The sequence below is a fragment of the Elaeis guineensis genome, chromosome 1 (genome assembly GCF_000442705.2).
Source record: "Elaeis guineensis isolate ETL-2024a chromosome 1, EG11, whole genome shotgun sequence".
NCBI lineage: Eukaryota > Viridiplantae > Streptophyta > Magnoliopsida > Arecales > Arecaceae > Elaeis > Elaeis guineensis.
Genome location: NC_025993.2, coordinates 142,113,701 through 142,133,547, shown reverse-complemented (window position 1 = coordinate 142,133,547; position 19,847 = coordinate 142,113,701). Strand labels below are relative to the sequence as shown.

The 19,847-nt window shown below is 33.2% G+C and overlaps 1 protein-coding gene across 1 annotated transcript in view; it reads right to left on the bottom strand.

Moving 5' to 3' along the window:
* LOC140856599 (acetyl-coenzyme A synthetase, chloroplastic/glyoxysomal-like) overlaps positions 1-15,474 on the bottom strand; it is a 25,918-nt gene extending 10,444 nt beyond the window's left edge. Inside the window, exons 1-2 of the mRNA XM_073254447.1 lie at positions 15,363-15,474; positions 3,733-3,793 (exon numbers count right to left, since the gene is read on the bottom strand). Of these exons, the coding sequence (XP_073110548.1) occupies positions 3,733-3,793; positions 15,363-15,474 (173 nt within the window). The remainder of the gene's footprint in view (positions 1-3,732; positions 3,794-15,362) is intronic.
* Positions 15,475-19,847: the final 4,373 nt, after the last annotated feature.

Sequence of the window (19,847 nt, the reverse complement as noted above, 5' to 3'; positions counted from 1 at the left end):
AAATTCAACTATAATCTCTCCTTAGATTACAATTTGATCATTTGTCTAGGCTCATAATCAAAGTTTAGTTAGTTTCCCAGTAAACAACCGGAAACCACATCCACGAGCTAATCCTAGCTCACACAATAAGTACATTCCAATTCAAGGCTTGAATGGGCCTATCCCTAAGTTTCAAACCAAATTAAAGCTTGTTTATAATTAGAATATAATAAATAGTATAAAAAACTCCTAAAAAACTAAATAGAAAGTCGATGAAACTCTTGAAGATTGTGTCAAAAAAGTTTGATAATCAATACACTGAAAACCACTTGAATGCTTCAGATAAAATGGTGGTTGGAAGCTTAAAACTCTTGAATGCTCACTTAATATATTTGGATTTTCTTTTTTTTTTTCTTTTTCTGGGCTCTTCTATTGTTTTGGTAGCCTTTAGAACCTCTTAAAATATTCGAATGGTTGTTTCTAGCCATTGGAGATGAAAAACTAACCGTTAGGCCTAATCTATGTATTTTTTAAAATTTTTGTAGAACTAATCATTAGAGCTGCCAACTGTAGTCGAGTTGATTCGAGATCAAGTAGGAATCAACTTGAGGTAACTATGAGTCAGCTCAGCAAAAATAAGAGTCAACTCGAGGTCTGGCCAAAAGTATGATTCTCTATCTTTGTTGTGAGAGTCGACTGGAGACAACTAGGGATCAACTCGAGGCTAGTTTTGAAAAATTTCCACTGTCTATCTATCTAGAGAGTTGACTTAACAAAAGTAGAGATCGAACTATCAGACTGTGCCACTTCATATTTGCATGTCAGAGTCAACTTTTTGAAGCTTAGAGTCAGGTCTTGATTTCTTTCACTTGATTTCTTATGCCATGATTTCTACCATCTACTTTCTTTGACTCTATAACTGACATTCATATAATACTTTCTAAAAGTGACTTTTTAACTTTTTGAAATATTCTTAACATGAACTTCAACAACTCATTAGTATCAAATAGATATTTAAATATTTTGTATTCATCAAAAAATTAATTCTTGGATCAATAATCTGTCTCTTTTTAATGATGAACAAAATTTAGAGTATAAGCAAATAATATTACTGATAAGTGGTATATTTTTATATTTATTGAAGATATTTTTGGTAATTTATGGTGCTAACATCTTCTTAAAAATCCTAATTTCATGAATTTATTGAATTTTTTTAAAAAATAAGTGATTTTGAAAAAAATATGAAATTAGATATATTTATAAAAAATAGATATTAATTTAATTGATAATTTATGCATCAAAATGATGAAAAATTTTTAAAAAATTTAATGTATATTTTTTTTTATTTTTCAGACAAAAAATCGGAGCAAAAATCGAGCCAAAATATCCTAAAAGATAAAAAATATTACTTTCGGTGCACGGTGGACCGGCCGCTCGGTCCACAGAGCTAGGACGTGGTCCACAGGAATAGTTACGTGGTCCACAGATGTGGCTCACAGTGAGAGAAAGATTCTAGACGTGATCCAATAGTTGATATTTAATCTGAAGATCGATGCAACGATTACTATTTGTTGTCGGTTTATAAGAGGGGTTTTTGCATGATCCGACGGTCCAGAAGTGATTCATCACGTGATCCAACGACTGAGGATGTTTCCAACTGAGAATAAGAGATTATCAGCACGATCCGATGGTCCAGAACCAATCTCAGGCACGATCAGACGGCTGTGGTTCGATCCGACTTTGATAAGGATTAAAACTATAGATTTTGGGCAGATCTGGGCGATTCAAGCTCCATCTGATGGTCAGGAATATTTCTAAGGGGATTAATATGATTACTAAGGATTTCAAGACTCCTTTTCCTATCAAAAATTATAAAAAATTTATCTATAAATAGGAGGTCCGAGAATAAGCTTTGTGAGCAAAAAAATTGAGTAGAAAGTGTAGAAAAAATAAAAAAAAATTAAATAGCTTTAGGGATCCAAGAAAAAAGAGAAAAGTCGGTTCGCTCTATGGAGTACGATGGAAGATGGAGAGATCATCAACCATCTTTTCGATGAGGCTTGACTGATCAACTTTAGATCTTTGTTACAGTTTTTATTTTTATTTTATTTTATTATTCTTTTAAATTTTTTGTACTTGAATTTCAATTTTAATTAATACAAAATTTATTTTTTATACTTTAAATTTTTATTTTTATTTTTTACACGTAGATGCTATGATCTAATTAGTAGATCTTAGTATCTGATTTATTTTTATTTTTTTAAATTTTTATTATTTATTTTTATTGTAAGTAGATGCTAGGATCTAGTTAGTAGATCTTAGTACCCGATTTATTTTTTATATTTTTAATTTTTATTTTCAAATTAAATTACTTTCTCTAAAATTTTGTTTTTTTTTTATAAAATCAAAGATTTCAAGTCAAAATCCTACCTTCTCTATGGATTCGACCTAACTAACTACTTTCTACATATTTTTAATTTTTATTGAAGTCGAAATTTGATTGATAATCACGGTGTCCTAACGACAGCATCGCGATCGTATCAATTTTTGGCACCATTGCCGGAGAAGGCACCAATTTTAATGTTTAATTTTTTTTGATTTTTTATAAAATTAACTTACTAACTTTTCTAAATTTTTTTTATCTTTGTGTAGAAAAAAAATTCAAAAATTCAAAAAAAGAAAGGTAGAAAGCTTCAAATTTTGCTTGGTGAGATCAATCCTAATCCTAATCCTAACTATTTTTTTTATATTAATTATTTTTTTTTAAATTAACCTAAAATTCATCCACATAAATCTAATAAAAATTATATGACAAGAGTAGAAACTTAATTTTTAGGAGCATTCATCATTGTAGATTTATTTTTGGTGATCGCTGGAGACAAAGTAAGCTTTCAAGTTTTATTAGTTTCATATATCTAATTTAGTTGCATAGAACCCCTTATTTGAAATTGGTTGTGCATATTCATCTTAAATCAATTTAAGGGCAACACCCATAACAAGATAAGGTGGAGATTTTATCACCCTCCTTTGGCCCAAAAACAACCAACCAGCATCCCACATTAATCCTAGCCTAACTAAAATCAAGTAGACATTGGCCCCTAGTATTAATCAAGTTCAGTTCTAAATATTATGGTCAAGTCAAGTGCAAAGTAAGTCCGAACTCACTCCTGAAACTGGTGTCTAAGGCTAGAGGTTATAAAGGCTCAGCCTAAGTGGATTTGTGGTTATTTAATTGGTTCCATTAGCTTACCTAGCCAATTCAATTGGTATCTACGGAAAGCAACGGGGGGACCCCCACGATCCCACCTCTTACCTAGCTAGTTGAAGGAAGTAAAAATAAACCCAATTTGCATTTAAGTTAAGCCACTTTACATCGAACTGTTAGGTCTAAGAAACCCATAGATGTCTAGGTTTAATTGTTTGTTAACTTGATTGTAATTAACACTAAACCATAACTAATTCTTTCCACCTTACGTATCTAGGTCTAGGGCTCTTTCTTTCTTCTCTCTCCTTTTTCTCTTAAAAAAAAATGAAACAAAAATAAAATTTGAATCATACATTAGGGTTTGCACTGGTATATGCAAGGTAGAAGATCTCTCTATCCTGACCTAGTTGAACCCAATCCTGAGATTGAATGGTTGATTCATATTAAACCTGAAAATTAGATGGCTGGAGATCCTAGAGAACCACCTAGGCAGATGAAAGAATATTTTATTGCTTCCACCTATAATCCATCGACTTGTATCCACTTACCTGATATCCCTGTAAGTCACAATGAGATCAAGTCGACCACAATCCAGATGCTCTTGTCTTTCTATGAAAATACTAATGAAGATCCTTACAAGCATCTGGATGAGTTCTTAGAAATTTATTTTACGATGAAAATTTAAAATTTTACTGATGATGCACTTAGATTGACCTTATTCTCCTTCTCACTTAAAGACAAAGCCAAGTACTGGCTTGGCACAATAGGGAGACCAATCCAAACTGGGGCGAAAATGCAACACGAGTTTCTTAAGAAATTCTATCCCATAGATCGAACCAACACCATGAGGCGAGCCATCACTGGATTTGCTCAGCTTCCAAGAGAACAAATTCATGAATCATGGGAGAAACTTAAGGAACTTCTTAGAAAATATCCACACCATGGTCTATCTAAGTGGCAAATTATTCAAGCTTTTTATGAGGGTTTAGGTGACCAATACAGACAGATGGTAGATGCATCTTGTGGGGGTGCATTCATGAGTAAAAGTGAGGATGAAGCCTACACTTTATTTGAAATTTTGAGTGAAAATTCAATCAATCATGCTTCATTATCCTCCTACGAAAGATCAATCCCTCACCAAAAGCGGACAGAAATTTTTGAGATCAAGCAAACAGACTCCAGTCCTAAAGCCGATCTGAACCTAATAGCCCAAAATTAGATAAAGTTGACCTTCTTGCCCAGAAATTTGATCAGTTCCTAGCATTAGGTCAACAATCTCCTGCACAATATACACCACCTAATTATCAGGAGATTTGTTCTATCTATGCTAGCCCAGCTCATAATGTGAGCAAATATCCAATGGCTGCACAGTTTCCACCTTTCATTCAAGAACAAGTTTAAGCTGCCCAAGGTTACTCCAAATCTGTCAATGATCCATTCTCTAACACATATAATTCAGGTTGGAGGAACCATCCTAATTTTTCTTGGAGACACCAACAGACTCAGGCTCAGACCCAAATTTTTTTTGTGCAGAACTTTCAGAATAGATCCCAATACCAAAACTATGCCTATAATAGTGGTCAGCCTAATCAGTCTACTCAACCATCCTATTACAATCAGCCTTCATACCTACCTCCTCAATAGACTCCTCTAGCCGACGATAGGTTTAGTCAACTTCAACAAATGATCATGATCCAACAGCAATCCCTCACCAGGCTAGAAGTATAAATAAGTCAATTAGCTGGATCTTCTATGAGGACAGAACTAGATCAATTGTCGAACGAACTAATATCAAATTTTGCAAATGACCCACCCATCCACCAATTACTTGGACCTAGTCATCAATCCAATGTTCCCACCTAAGAATCCTCAATTTGAAAATGACAAAGTAATCTATGGGCTTAAAAGTGATAGGATTCTTAAGGATTCATACCAAGATCAGATGAGTGAGGCTAGTATTGATGCTAGCCAAAAAGAGAATTTAGAAGAGGAGATTAGTACTGAGACTAACCCAATAGAAGAACCTGAGTCCAGTACTGATATTGATCTAAGTGATAAGAGAAGAGAGCGGATGAGCTACCCAAGATATATTCATCAAGAATCCCATTTTCTTGGCCTTAGAAGTCAGTTCTTCTTCTTTAGAATCACCATCCCTCCAGAATTAAATCGTCCTCAGTCATACTTGAGAATACACGTTTGGAATCAAAAGATACCCTTTCAGCACCCATTACTTCAAACTCAACTCCTAAACCAAAAACTCAATTCATGAGCATTTTAGAAGAACAAATAGAAAAATTCTCGATAAATAAGGGTCTGTGAATGAGTTTGTGAACTATCTTTCTAAAATTAAGAATGAAGATATGAACTACTTTCTAAAGATTGATAATAAAATATTAAAATTTATCAAAGGCCATCTTCTTGAGATTGGCAATTCAAAATCACTGAAATTTGTCAATCCAATATTTGACACAGGATAAGTAAGAATTGGCATGGTCTGGCTGAAGACGGTAAACTTAGCACTTCCTGGAGGCAACCCAATTTTTTAATTTCTATTTTTAGCTTTTGCTTTCTTTTGTATTTTGTTTAAGATAATCGAGTCTTGCTTTGTATCTTTTATAGGGATCTGAAAATAATTTTGACTAAGTTGGGGGAGAATCAGTTTTGAAAAGACTTATGGATCAGGTGATATCTTTCTTTTCTTTCTCTTTACATGCATCATTCATATTTTTTACTCCATTGAGGACAATATTGATTAAGTTGGGGGGGAGAATAATTTTTTTTTTAAGTCCTCAAGTAAGTTAGTATTTAGCATTTAAGCATCTGATTACACTTAAGAATCAAGTTAAATCAAGCATTTTTAAAAAAAATTGATGCACAGATCAGAGAGTTTGTGAGACATTGAGAGATCAAGTATTAAGAAAACTCAATAAAGAATTAAGTTTAGAACTTAAATAGTTTTCTTTGAGTATTTCTAAATTTTTCTACCAGCATCAAAAAAGAGTTTACTTCTTATGGGTTTGTATAAAATAACTATACGTTTCTTCATATATTAAAAAAAAAAAATTTCAAGTATTCATGCTGAGTAATCGAGCCTCTTTGCCTAAGCAAGCATTGAGTTTCACGCCAAAAAGTATGAAGGGTAGAGAAGCTTTGTTGTAAAGCTAGTTTTAACTCGTAGCCTGTTTGATTCGAATAAGTAGGTTTGAGGGGTATTTTATACCTAGTGCCCTAAAGCCATCTGGTTTGAGAGTCATTGACTGAAAACTCGCTACATGGGTCAAACAGAAAGCTTAAGAGATTAAGACACTCAATAGCAGTATAATATTTATATATATATATATATATATATATATATATATATATATCAATCAAAAATAAAGGATGAAAGTAACAATATACTTGTCTATGTGAAGGTGAATGATTTGGAGATAAAGGTAGCGATAATTTGAAAAAATTCAGAAAAAATTTAGTATTCTTAGTTTAACTCTCATATTGACTAGTATTAATATCCCAATGACATACCTCATTTACACTCTACTGAACATCAGTGGCCCTTTTAAAAATTATTTGGTGAAATTTGAGATTCTAAGTTAAACGATACTTGATTTTAAATTTTTTCTTTACTCGAGGATGACCAAAGTTCAAGTTGGAGAGTGTGATAAGTAAATATTTTTACATTTATTGAAGATATTTTTGGTAATTTATGGTGCTAACATCTTCTTAAAAACTCTAATTTCATGAATTTATTAAATTTTCTTAAAAAATAAGTGATTTTAAAAAAAATATGAAATTAGATATATTTATAAAAAAATAGATGTTAATTTAATTGAGTAATTTAAGCACCAAAATGATGAAAATTTTTGAAAAATTTAATGCATATTTTTTTTTATTTTTCAAGCAAAATATTGAAGCAAAAATCGAGCTAAAATATCCTAAAAAATAAAAAATATTACCTCCGATGCACGGTGGACCGATCACTCAGTCTACAGAGCCAGCACGGTCCACAAGAATAGTTACATGGTCCACAGGTGTGGCTCACAGCGAGAGAAAGATCCTGGGCGTGATCCAACAACTGATATTTAATCTGAAGATCGATCCAATGGTTGCTTTTCGTTGTTGGTTTATAAGAGGGGTTTTTGCGCGATCCAATGGTCCAGGAGTATTCATCATGTGATCCAATGACTGAGGATGCTTTCGATTGAGAATAAGAGATTATCAGCATGATCCGATGGTTCAGAACTAATTTCAGGCACGATCGGACGGCTGTGGTTCGATCCGACTTTGATAAGGATTAAAACTATGGATTTTGGGCAGATCTGGGGGTTCAAGCTCCATCAAATGGTCAGAAATATTCTTAAGAAGATTAATATATTTCTAAGGATTTTAGGACTCTTTTCTCTATCAAAAAATTATGAAAAATTTATCTATAAATAGGAGATCTGGGAATAAACTTTGTGAGTAAAAAAATTGAGTAAAAAATATACAAAAAATAAAAAAAATTAAATAGCTTTAAGGATCCAAAAAAAAGAAGGAAAAAAGTTGATTCGCTCTACGGAGTACGACGGAAGATGGAGAGATCATCAACCATCTTTTGACGAGGCTTGGCTGATCAACTTCAAATCTTTATTTCAGTTTTATTTTTATTTTATTTTATTATTCCTTTTAAATTTTTGTATTTGAATTTCAATTTTAATTAATGTAAAATTTATTTTTCTATACTTTAAATTTTTGTTTTTTATTTTTTGTATGTAGATACTAGGATCTAATTAGTAGATCTTAGTATCCGATTTATTTTTATTTTTTTTATTTTTATTATTTATTTTTATTGCAAGTAGATACTAGAATCTAGTTAGTAGATCTTAGTATCCAATTTATTTTTTATACTTTTAATTTTTATTTTCTGACTTAAATTACTTTCTCTAAATTTTTTTTTTTTGTAAAATTAAAGATTTCAAGTCAAAATCCTATCTTCTCTGTGAATTTGACCTGACTCACTATTTTCTATATATTTTTAATTTTTATTGAAGTCAGAATTTGATTGATAATCACGGTGTCCTAACGACAGCATCGCAATCGTATCAATTGCTAATAAGGATATATCAAAGTAGGTTTTATCTATATTAGTTGTTTGTTCAAAAGTTAATAAATGTGACATCCTTTTTGGGCAAGTTTATGTACTTTCATTTATTTTTCAGATGCAGCAACCCAAGAGAGGAAATGAATTAGATTTCTTAAAAATTAAAGTATAAATTTAAAATAATTTATGCCCAAAACAATTTAGATTATGTAAGTGAGGTGATAAAAGGAATTTAAAGAAGCAGTGAAAATAATAAAGAAGTTAAAAGAAATACAATAATTTTATAGTAGTTTGGTACTAACTCAATATCTATATCTACTCTCTGAGCAAATCTACTTGAGAATTATAATTATAACCATTCTAGGATTACATTTGATTAATTTTTTAGATTTATAATCTAATCCAGTTGATATTTACTGGCTCACCAACCAAAACCTTACAAATGATTGTATTCTTTCAGACTCACAATCAATCCAGTTTGTTTTCTTCTAAATTCATAATTAACCTCAAGTAGTCCTTTTCGAATATACCAATCAAAATCAAAACAATATCTAATTTTTTATGCTTGGACCAATCCTAAGTTTCTACACTCAAGAAACTTGTTACAAGTAAGAAATAAATGAATATAGGAAATAGAGTCAAGAACCATAAAACTCTTTTTGAATAAAAAAAAATTGAGGTAGTTGAGCTTTCAATGCTTGGACTTCTTTCTTAAATGCTTGAGAGATTGAGATAGCCTTTAATGCTTCTTCTCAATGATAGCTTGCTGGAATCTAACACTCTTCTTTTCTTTCAATCAAAATGAATGTAGGAAGGACTGTATTAATAACACTCTTAACTTTCTTCCTACTTTTCCTCTTTGGTTCCACATATTACCTACTTATTTTATTCTTAATGAGCTCTTCTTTTTTCAAAAGTTGGTTCCCTCCATGAATCCATTATATTTATTGGGTCAAAAATATCTTCAACATTGGAAGCATAAAAATAGCTGTTAGGAAAGAATTAGCCATATTTTAAAAATTTTAAAAATTTTAAAAAATTAGTCATTATTCTATCAGAATTCTTTAAGTCGGCTCAGCAAACTTTAAGTTGACTAACCTTTAGCTCTATATCGGTTAAGTGAATCTCTAAGTCAGCTCAGTAGTAGGTGCCAAAAATTCAACATTGTATCTTGCTTTATCTGCTTGAGACAGAGTCGGCTCGGATCCTATCTTAATTGGCTTAGTTGAATGCTAGGTTGGCTCACTGGATCTCATGATTCCTCAAAAGATTTGCTGAATTATACAACTTTCTATGTTTATTTTCCTCTAAGATTGAGTCGGCTCTTCTTTTCACTAAGTCGACTGTCCTGCAGACTGAATCAGCTAGGTTGATCATTAGGTTGGCTTAGAAGATATTCGTTGTCTTTCTTGTTGACGGATACTGGGTCAGCTTAGATTCTGTTTGGGTCATCTCAGCTGCATGTGAGGCATGCCAAAAGGAGTTTTAGACATCCTTCTTGAACCAAAATGCTAGATTTGTCTTCTCAAACATAATTTATGTCTATTGAGGAGTGCATCTAAACTAAATTTTTCTTTCAATCCATAAACTTCTTTGCTTCCAAACTTGAAAGACTTAGGTTTGAGAAACTAAATTTTCTTGAGAATATAGCTTTTTAAGTAAAATATTTAAGCATTTTGAAGTAACCTACAAACACTCTCCAGCATATCATTAGTAAATATAATTTATACTCAAACACCTTGGACATCATCAAAATCAATTTTAGAGCTAACAATCTTTCTCTTTTTGATGGTGACAAAATCTTTTGAGTACACCTTTCAGACATTGAAAGAATTTAAAATTTTAGAATATATGATCTTTAGATATTTAATAAAAACTCTCCCTTTCTTGAATAAATTTTCAAAAGAAGCATATTTTAACTTTTTACTCTCAAATTTTGAGACAGTCATATCTCATTGTTTCTATTTCTTCACATTTATCATTCAATTTATCTTAACTTCAATTTTTATGATTCTCTTTACTTTCTTTGACTTTATTGCTTTTACTTTTGTCTCCATCTCTATATACGACTCTTTATCTCCCCCTTTTTTATCATTAGCAAAAAGTAGGGGAAATCTATCCAAGGTATCATTCAATTATATTTTATTTGATAGTCAATCATATTCAATGTGTCATATATCATATTTTATTCAAATAATGTAACATACAATCAATCAATTATACACTTAACCATGATATCAAACCTATTTGATTTAATCCTATTCAATCATTCATCCATAATGTATGACAAAGATAGGCATTCATTGTAGGAAAAAATATGATTGCATTAAAGAATATGAAAGTTTTTACATCATTAAAGGTGCCTATTCTTTACAAAAAGAGACATAAATCAAGATCAGGTAGAGTAAACAAAAGGATAACAATCTAGAAGATGATGATGTGATGATGATGGTCTAAAGGTAACTAACAATATAGGATTCAAAAGAGCTATCCACAAACTCAATGGATGGGCTTCTTTTAGACCTAGAGCTTTGGAGATAATGACGGTGAGTGGAGTATGGTCTCCTAGAAGCTCTAGATAGAAACATCTAGAGGAGGAGGGTTCAGTCTGGACAAGAGAAATTACAGATATTGTTTGCTCTTAGAAACTTCGAATTACCCTTACATCATCTCCAATTATTGCAACCTTTTGAGTGAGATTTTTGACCAGTTGATGTAGATTTACTATGCTGAGATCCAAATTTGACATCAGCCTAAATAAAGCAGAAAAATGACCTTCAACACCTCTGGACTACTGACAAGTTTCTTCATGTTTGAAGCACAAATCTTGTGGTTACAAGTTAGGGATAGATTGTTCAGAGGCTTCATCTTCTTTCTCTTCTCCAAAATATCAGCCTTTCTCTTACCTGGAGGACTTTTTCTTATCCACTTTCCTTCCAATTTGTTATATCCTATGCGATGAAGCAAGTGCAAGTTGTAAGTGTCTAAGTGATGTAGCATTCTACGTGGCTCAGATTCCATATCAATTCTAGCAAGTTCAAATATTAGAGTGAGAACCATACCAAAAGGCAAAATTCTCTTAATTTTGACTATGGTCTCCTACATCTAATGTATAATGAGCGTGGCAAGATCTAGTGGATACTCACGTACAATATTGTACATGATTTACAAATCCTTCTCAATCACATAGTCAAATTTTCCACCTCTTGGTATAAAGATTTTGCACACGAAGCTATGGAGAAGATGCACTTCCAAGGATAGTTGATTAGCAAATGGACCTTTTATATTTTCAATATCAATGCTTCCCAGTATATAGACCAGAGCATTTCTTCTTGAAAAAGGTGGTTGGAAGACTCATTGGCAAAAGGCAACCTAAGCAGATGATGAATAAGACCAGCGGAGACCCTCAGCTCTTTTTCTTCAACTCTAGAGATTTGGGCATCATATTTCATTGAAGTGCTCTCATAAAACTTAAGCACTAACATCAGATAAACAGCTTCATTTAATGAACAGAAGTAATCCCAGCTAAGTCTTTGGATCTTTCTATAAAATGAGAACTCCTCACGCTCAAAGAAGTTGAAATCAATTCTTCTTCCCATGGCAATGGTTTGGTTTAAGAGATGTACCTTCAAAGAAGGCTTAGAGAAAGAAGGGGTCACTGTTGGCTAATTTTGAGTCGAGCTCCTGAGTAGCCTATCAGAGGAAGCAGATGCCGGCATAACCATCGACTTTCTGAAAAACCTTCGGTGCTTCATTCGTTGTGCAATTCTCTTAACCGGAGCCATTAGCAAGAACAAACCCACCATAAATTAGAAAAGATGACAAAGGAAGATATTATTTGGTGGGGCAAGGGTTTTGGAATGAGACAGTTGAAGGATGAAAATGAAACAATGAAGAATGAAAACTTAAGGCATCCATTAAAAGGCTAGGTCCTAACATCTGAGTCGACTCAGATTTTGAGTGAGTCGGCTCAGACATGAGACGACTAAGTTTATGGGTTAGTTGGCTCAGCCTGGCATAGGAGATGTTTTAAGATTTTTAACTTTCTATGAAATGATGCATTCAATCATGCCAAATATAATTCATAACAAAATCAATTCACTTCATATTTAAACTCATAAAACAACAAGTGCAAATTGAACAAATCATTCATAGAAATGAATTAAAAACATCAAGAATTTGCAAGTAAGACAATTTTTAACTAGATGGATCATAAATTTCCAATTCTTTCCCAATTGAACAAAACTTTTCTTTACTCAGAAGTTTTATAAAGATGTCTGCAATTTGATTATCTATAGATACAAATTCAAATATAACATTATTATTTCAAACATGATCTTTAATAAGATGATGTCTAATTTCTATATATTTAGATCTTGAATGCTGAATTAGATTCTTGATTAGATTAATGGTACTTATATTATTATATTTAATATAAATTTTACGATAAGTCATATCATTATCTTTTAATTATTGTTTGATGCACAAGAGTTGAACACAATAAATTTCAATTGTAATGTACTTAGCTTCAGCTGTAGAAATTTTACTATCAAGAACTTTCATCGCTCAGTAGCTTATGAAAAATATCCAAGGATATCTATTCTCCATTAAGCAAAAGACCAAAGAGTGCTGATCAATGTGAGTGGGGTAGCCAATTGATACTAGATGTTAGCATGTCACTCCCACTAGCCACTCCTTTTCATAAAATATGTTGCATCCTTCTAAATTCTCGACCAGTGGTATCCTTGTTATAGAACCTTATAAACTAAAGTCCTACCTCCCAAATAATTCCCATAGGTTCCTTCATCGACCTCCCAAAGTGCATGCTTTGGTTTAGAAAGTTAGAAGCATCGAAGAATGGATAGAGAAAATATTGTAGAGCTTCTCTTCAGGTAGAACATAGCAGGCAATTTGGTTTTCGATTCTCAGATCCTCTTTTTTGTCCTCGAGGAGCTTCCTTTCTTGAAGATAGTCAACCAGTGAATCAATCTAACCTTCTAAACATTTTTCGACCTAGGTATCTATAAAGTCTCAAATATTTCAAAAAATAAGGAGATGTCCTTTGCGTTCTAGAGATATTTTGCCATCTCTGGTGCTTTAGCTTGAAATTCTCAGACTTATCTAACGACCAGCTGAAAATCACTAAGACCTTTGAGGCACTAGACTCCAAATTCCCAGGTGAGCAAAAGACCAATGAAAAGAGCTTCATATTCAATCTCATTATTTGATGCTTTGAAGATGAAGCATAAGGCATGCTCTGTTACAACTCTTTTAGGGCTAGTAAGGATCAATCCGGATTCATTTTTGCTTAGATTAGAGGACCCATCAACATAAAACATTCAAAAGTCCACTGGTTTGTTCTCCATTTGCTCTATGATGACCTCAGCTTCCTTAATGATGGTGTAGTCAACAAGAAAATCAGTCTACTTTGATGGATGATTGAGGATGGTAGTAGATGTTGAACTCCTTGAGCTCAACAGGCCATTTTTGTTATCTCCCTGATATATCAAGATGCTACAGTACTTGCCTCAAATGTTAGTCTATCAGCATGAAGATAGAATGATCCTAGAAGTAGGGTCAAAGTCTTCTAGCTAAGATGATGAGGGCATAAGCTATCTTTTCTTCTGTCAGACATGGTGCATTAGATCTATATTCAGCCTATGGTTAATAACATCCGAGCTGCTAACAAGCATGTCCGAAGCTAACCATGCAAAGACATTGGTGTTCGCCCATAGGAAGCACCAAAGGTGAGTTCTGAAGGCTTCATCCAATTGAGATCCAACCTATACGATCCTGCACTGATCTAATTCATAAAAGAGGACTAGGAGAAGTTCCTCGGGCAATTTGTCTTTGTTCATTTCGGGCATTGAAGCTTTTGATTGGCAGCATCTCCAACTATTTTTTTTTCCTTTGAGGGTTGCGACATTGTATTGTCAAGTGAGTACTTTGTTGCCTCAAACTTCTTCTATGCTATTTATAGTTGGGAATTTCATTAGCAGATGGTAAGTGAAAATAATAGCATGTAGGATGTTTTGGTCAGGCTATCCCAATATTGAATTATAGATCAAGGGGAGCTTAATGACCAAGAAATCAATCTTTACAATGGTCTATCTCAATGCTTGTTCAATGGTGATAGGAAGAGATATGATACCTTTTACAAAGATCAGATCTCTTGGAAATCCAACCAAAAATGAATTGATCTTTCAAAATCAATCCTTTAGTAGGTTTATTTTGCAAAAAGCATAATAAAACAAGATGTCTGCTAAGTTTTCATTATCAATTAAAATTTATTTTATATTATAGTTTATAACAGTGAAGGAAACTATGACAGCATCATTATAGAAAGTTTGGATGCCCTCAGCATCAACATCTAAGAAAGAGATGACCTTATCTGACGTTTGCCTCTTCTGTACCAAGCTTCTTTTTTGGGTTGCCTGAGTATAGGTCCGCCCAAGATAGTGTTGATGACTCCCATAATTGGTCAGTCATTAAGTAGCAGCTCAAGTGTATTGGGGACCTACCTTGGGGCATGGAGATCTGCACACCAGCAGCAAATACATCCAAAAAGGGGTAGCAAGGCTTAGAGATGCTAGAAATTAGGATCGGCCAAGAAAACCCTAAGCACTAGGGTTTTTTCTTCTTCCTTGGGATTGACGGCTAGGGTTTTGTGAGAGAGATGCTAGGGCATGAGAGAGAAAAGAGAGATAAGGAGAAAGGCTCTTTTTCATTCCTCTTATCATTTGAGTTAATTACATGTATATATATATACCTATATAAATAGATCAAATCCTAGCCCAAAAATTTTCATGGCTAATCCAATATGATTGTACTCAATCCAAACCTATGTACCCCATGACTCAACATACTCTCACCCTTTTGGACCCAAACTTAATCCAAACATAGATTAGCCCACTCAAGATCCAAATCTACTGGGCCTCAAGACCCTCAAGGCCCCAATCTCTAGGCCTTAAGATCGTAGAGAGCCGAACCTCCATCCTAGGACCAAATCGATCCAAGCCCTAGGATCCAAACTGATCCTAGACTCATGGAGCCAACACTATAGCTCCTTACCTAACCTCCTAAGGCTTGAAAGCACCATACCTGAGTCTACAATCACATCTTGGTGCTCCAAAGTCTTGACAAACTTCATGCGGTCCATCTGCACTAACCTGCTATCGTCGTGCATCATGACAGCATCCTGTGCAAACCCCATCACCAATGTGAAACCTTTTAATCTTGGAGCTCTCTTGGATGCATCTGAGACATCCACCTACCTTTAGACTGAAGGTCCTTCCTTGAAGGAAAGCTAGGATAGTTTATGCATAATTTTTAAAAATTTTTCTTGCAGCAAAAGCAAACTAGATTAAACTATTTAATCTACCACACACTAGATCTAATCTAAAATTGCCTAAGTTAGGATCTTATGACTTAAACATGCATGCATAATTTGAAAATAATATCTAAAATAATATATTTAATCTAAAATATGATAGAGATCGGATCAATATACCTAACTGTGAATCAAAATACCTCGCAGTTAAAAATTGAAGACAGCAGGTTCTTCTAGCTGCACATACGTACAACCTCTATGAGTATCCATATGAAGTCTGATTAGATCGACCTCCTAGGAGTGCTAGCTTCTTGAAGGCTGATCTAAGGAGGAAGAAAGAGTTGATGGAAGAAGAAAAGGGAGAACTCCTTCTCTCTTATTTTTCTCTCACCCAAAATCCTAAACCCTCTCTAGTTTCTCACACCAAGGAAAAACCACCGCCCCCTTCAAATATCACGCCTCCTAAGATACCACCCTCTATTTTATTACACACCTCTCTTTGGAGATCTCACGGTGATTTCTCCTTAGGTTTGTCACACAAAATAGAGGAGCTTTAATAGGTGGCGGCTAAGATAAAAATGGAAATTAGTTTTGAGTTTGAATTCAACTCGTATTTGAATTTAAACTCTAATCTAATTCCTTTATCAAAGGGGCGACTAAAGGCAATGTGGCGTGATGATTTCTCATGCCAAACCCTCACCCACATCTGATGTCTTACGGTGAAAAGCCTCTACAATTGTCGCACAAAAGGAGAGGCACCAATGGAGGGCAGCATGGATTTTGGATGAGGTCAAAACTCATCCTATTAAGAAATCAAATTCAAATCTGTTTTGAACATTTCTTAATCACTAGATTATATCCCATATAGGGTGTTGAGAAAAAGGGGCAACAAACATCTCTTGGCGTGGGAAATCTTCACGCCAAAACCTTTTAGGCGTGATGAGAGTTGGCATCATAAAGTAGGGTGGCACAAAGGGAGAAATCCAATTCTTTTGGACTCTTGGTAGTTTCCAACTTTGGTCTTAAACCAAATCCAATTTGGTTAGACCTTAATAAAAGAATGATCTTAATCTAATTAGATACTAAACCATCTCAATTAAATCTTAATTAAATCAAAAATTAATTAAATCTAAGTTTTGATCAAATCAGGAACCAATCTCCCTTGGCAATTAGGTTATTTAATAACCTAATTGGGTCGAACCTAATTGAATCCAATTCAATTAGACTTGATCCAAATCATATTGCTCAATCAAATGAAGCTAATTAATAATCTAATTATTAATTAATCTTCCTATAATTTACTAACTCCTAACAAATTATTAATTGTAACTTTTGCATAAAGTTAATCATCAATCATATTGACGAATATACCCTTCAACCATTCATAATCATCGATCAGCCATTAAATCAGACTGAAACTTCTATTATGTATGATCCCATAGATTCAAACACTAAATCGGTAGCACAAAAATTAATTTCTATACTAATCGAAGTGAGCATTTAGCAATGATACCCGACGTCTGGATAGTGTCGAATAGTTGTAATGCAACATTTAAGAATCTAAGATATGATTACCGTATAATTTATTTCTTTGACCCTAATGCTTAGGATGACCTAGGGCTAAACTGTCAATTTTGGATGAGTCATCTATATTGTATTTCAATATTTTTCAAATCCTATGATAGATCACATGGAATATCTTAGATCAAGATTTTACTGGATTGAGATATAGTGATGCATTAATTCCTATAATTCGGAGGAGTCAATTTTATCTTGACTCATACACAGACTTCACAAGTACTTGATTGTACTCTTAAAAATCTTTCATCACTCTATTAGAAATACAGGTAGTCGGCATCAAAATATAGTGAGTTGCTTGCAAGTCACCATGGTGATCTCAAGTTTGAGAGACAATTATACCCATATTCTTCGTGAGCTACTCTTGACAGTAAAGTACTTCGCAGGTGAGTCACTATTCGGTGAATATATACTTTTACATCTCATCTGTAAGTCATACCAGTATCTCTATACTTTTTAGTTAAAAGAACAACCAACCCATATGGCACACAACGATCTACACTTGATAAATATTATTGTCCTAATAATAATGTATTATTTGGTTGTGAACGAGTTTAAAAACTATATGATAAATCTTTCTTTATCGATATAAAGTAGTTCTAAGGACTTTATCATAATATAAATATTTAATTAAGGAAGATATACAATTTATGATGAAAAAATCAAATAATTTTTACTAATTTATAATTCATATACATATACATAGAAGGAGCACAATCATCTACAACTTAGATGATTGGCTTTAGGACATATTTTTCAATAATTTTTACTTGAACTAAAGTCAATTAGAATAGTATCAAATATCCATCTTCCACTTGTGTTCGTCAATCTCCTTGATTTTAAGGGTTTTAGTAAATGGATCAGTCAAGTTTTCTTGTTCGTTGATCTTCTGAAGCTCGACATCATCTTGATCAACGATCTCTCGAATAAGGTAATAGCGATACAAAATGTGCTTGATATGCTGATGGGACTTTGGTTCTTTCGCCTGAGCTATGGCTCCAGTGTTGTCATAATACAGCAGAACAAGGCCATCAATGGAGGGTACCACTCCAAGCTCGCTGATGAACTTCCATAATCAAACAGCTTTCTTGACAGCATTGGATGCCATAATGTACTCCACCTCGTAAATTAAATCGGCTACAGTATACTGCTTAAAATTTTTTTGATAAATTGCTCTACCATTCAAAATAAATATGTATCCCAATATACTTTTGCTATCATCTCGATCTGACTAAAAATAGAAATTAGTGTATCCCATAAGTTTTAAGTCAGATGCTTCATACATGAGCCATTGATCTTTAGTATTTTTCAAATACTTAAGGATAGTTTTTATAGCCATCCAATGGTTCTCACCTTGATCAGATTAGTACTTACTCACTACCCCTAATGAGTAAGCAACATCCGATCTTATATATGTCATGATGTACATTATAGATCTCACTGTCGAATCATATAAAGTTTTACTCCTATGCTATCTCTCTTGAGCAGTTATCGGATAATTCTTTTTAGAGAGAGTAATCCATGACCCATCGAAAGATAGTCTTTCTTAAAATTCTTCATGCTGAACGGTTTCAGCATGATGTCTATGTACGTGGATTGGGATAATTCAAGCAACCTTTTAGATCTATCTCTATAAATCTTCAATCCTAGGATGTAGGATATTTCTTCCAAATCTTTCATAAAGAATTGAGTAATAGCTATACTTTTATTCCTTGTAATGTAAGGATGTCATTTTCGATTAAGAGAATATCATCCACATACAACACAAGAAATACAACTACAGAATCATTAGTCCATTTATAGATACATGATTTTTCTCCATTCTTAATGAAGCCATATATTCTGATCGTCTAATCAAAATACATGTTCTAACTCCGAGATGCCTGCTTCAATCCATAAATAGATCTTTAAAGCTTATATACCTTAGATTCATCTATGGATGTAAATTCTTTAGGTTATATCATATGTTCATATATGAGATGTATGAATGCATGCTTAGATCTAAAAATTAGTTTCGAGATCTTAATTTAATGTTTCATGCAAGTAATTTAGATATAAAATTAAACTTTATGCATGAGAAATTGGACATGGATAAATCAAATTAGGTCAAGTAATTAGATTACACTTGAGTTAATGATTTGAATATAATAGAACTTAATCGATTAGAGCAATTGATCAAACCAAGTCAAGACTTGATTGGGATTAGGTCAAGAGGGCTCTAGATCAAATCAATAGTTATAGTTGGTCGAGTTGATTGACATCCATATGTTAAATCGATTGCTCCAAATGATCTATTAGCTCAGTGGCTCGAGCCTGAATCACTTAAGCTAACCTATTTAAAATCAATTGATCAATTGATGTCTAAGATAAGTGCCTGATGGTGGTTACTTAATTAGAAACCTTAATTCATCAATGGAGAGCCTCTTACTGATCTTCACTTATTTGATCAATTTGGTAGATTGGATCTTGAATAAGGTTGCTTGCTAGTTTGGTTTAGCCCATGTCAATTAAACTAGTCATAGTGATGACTAATTAAATAAGATCTAAATCAAATTCTCCTCACACAATATTAAGTCTTGCGGTCTTCCATCGTTGTAGATGTGCGGATGTACTACTGGTGTTGATTGTTCTTGACTAATTACAGTAGTTTAGTTGTATCAAAAATATGCAACCACTCT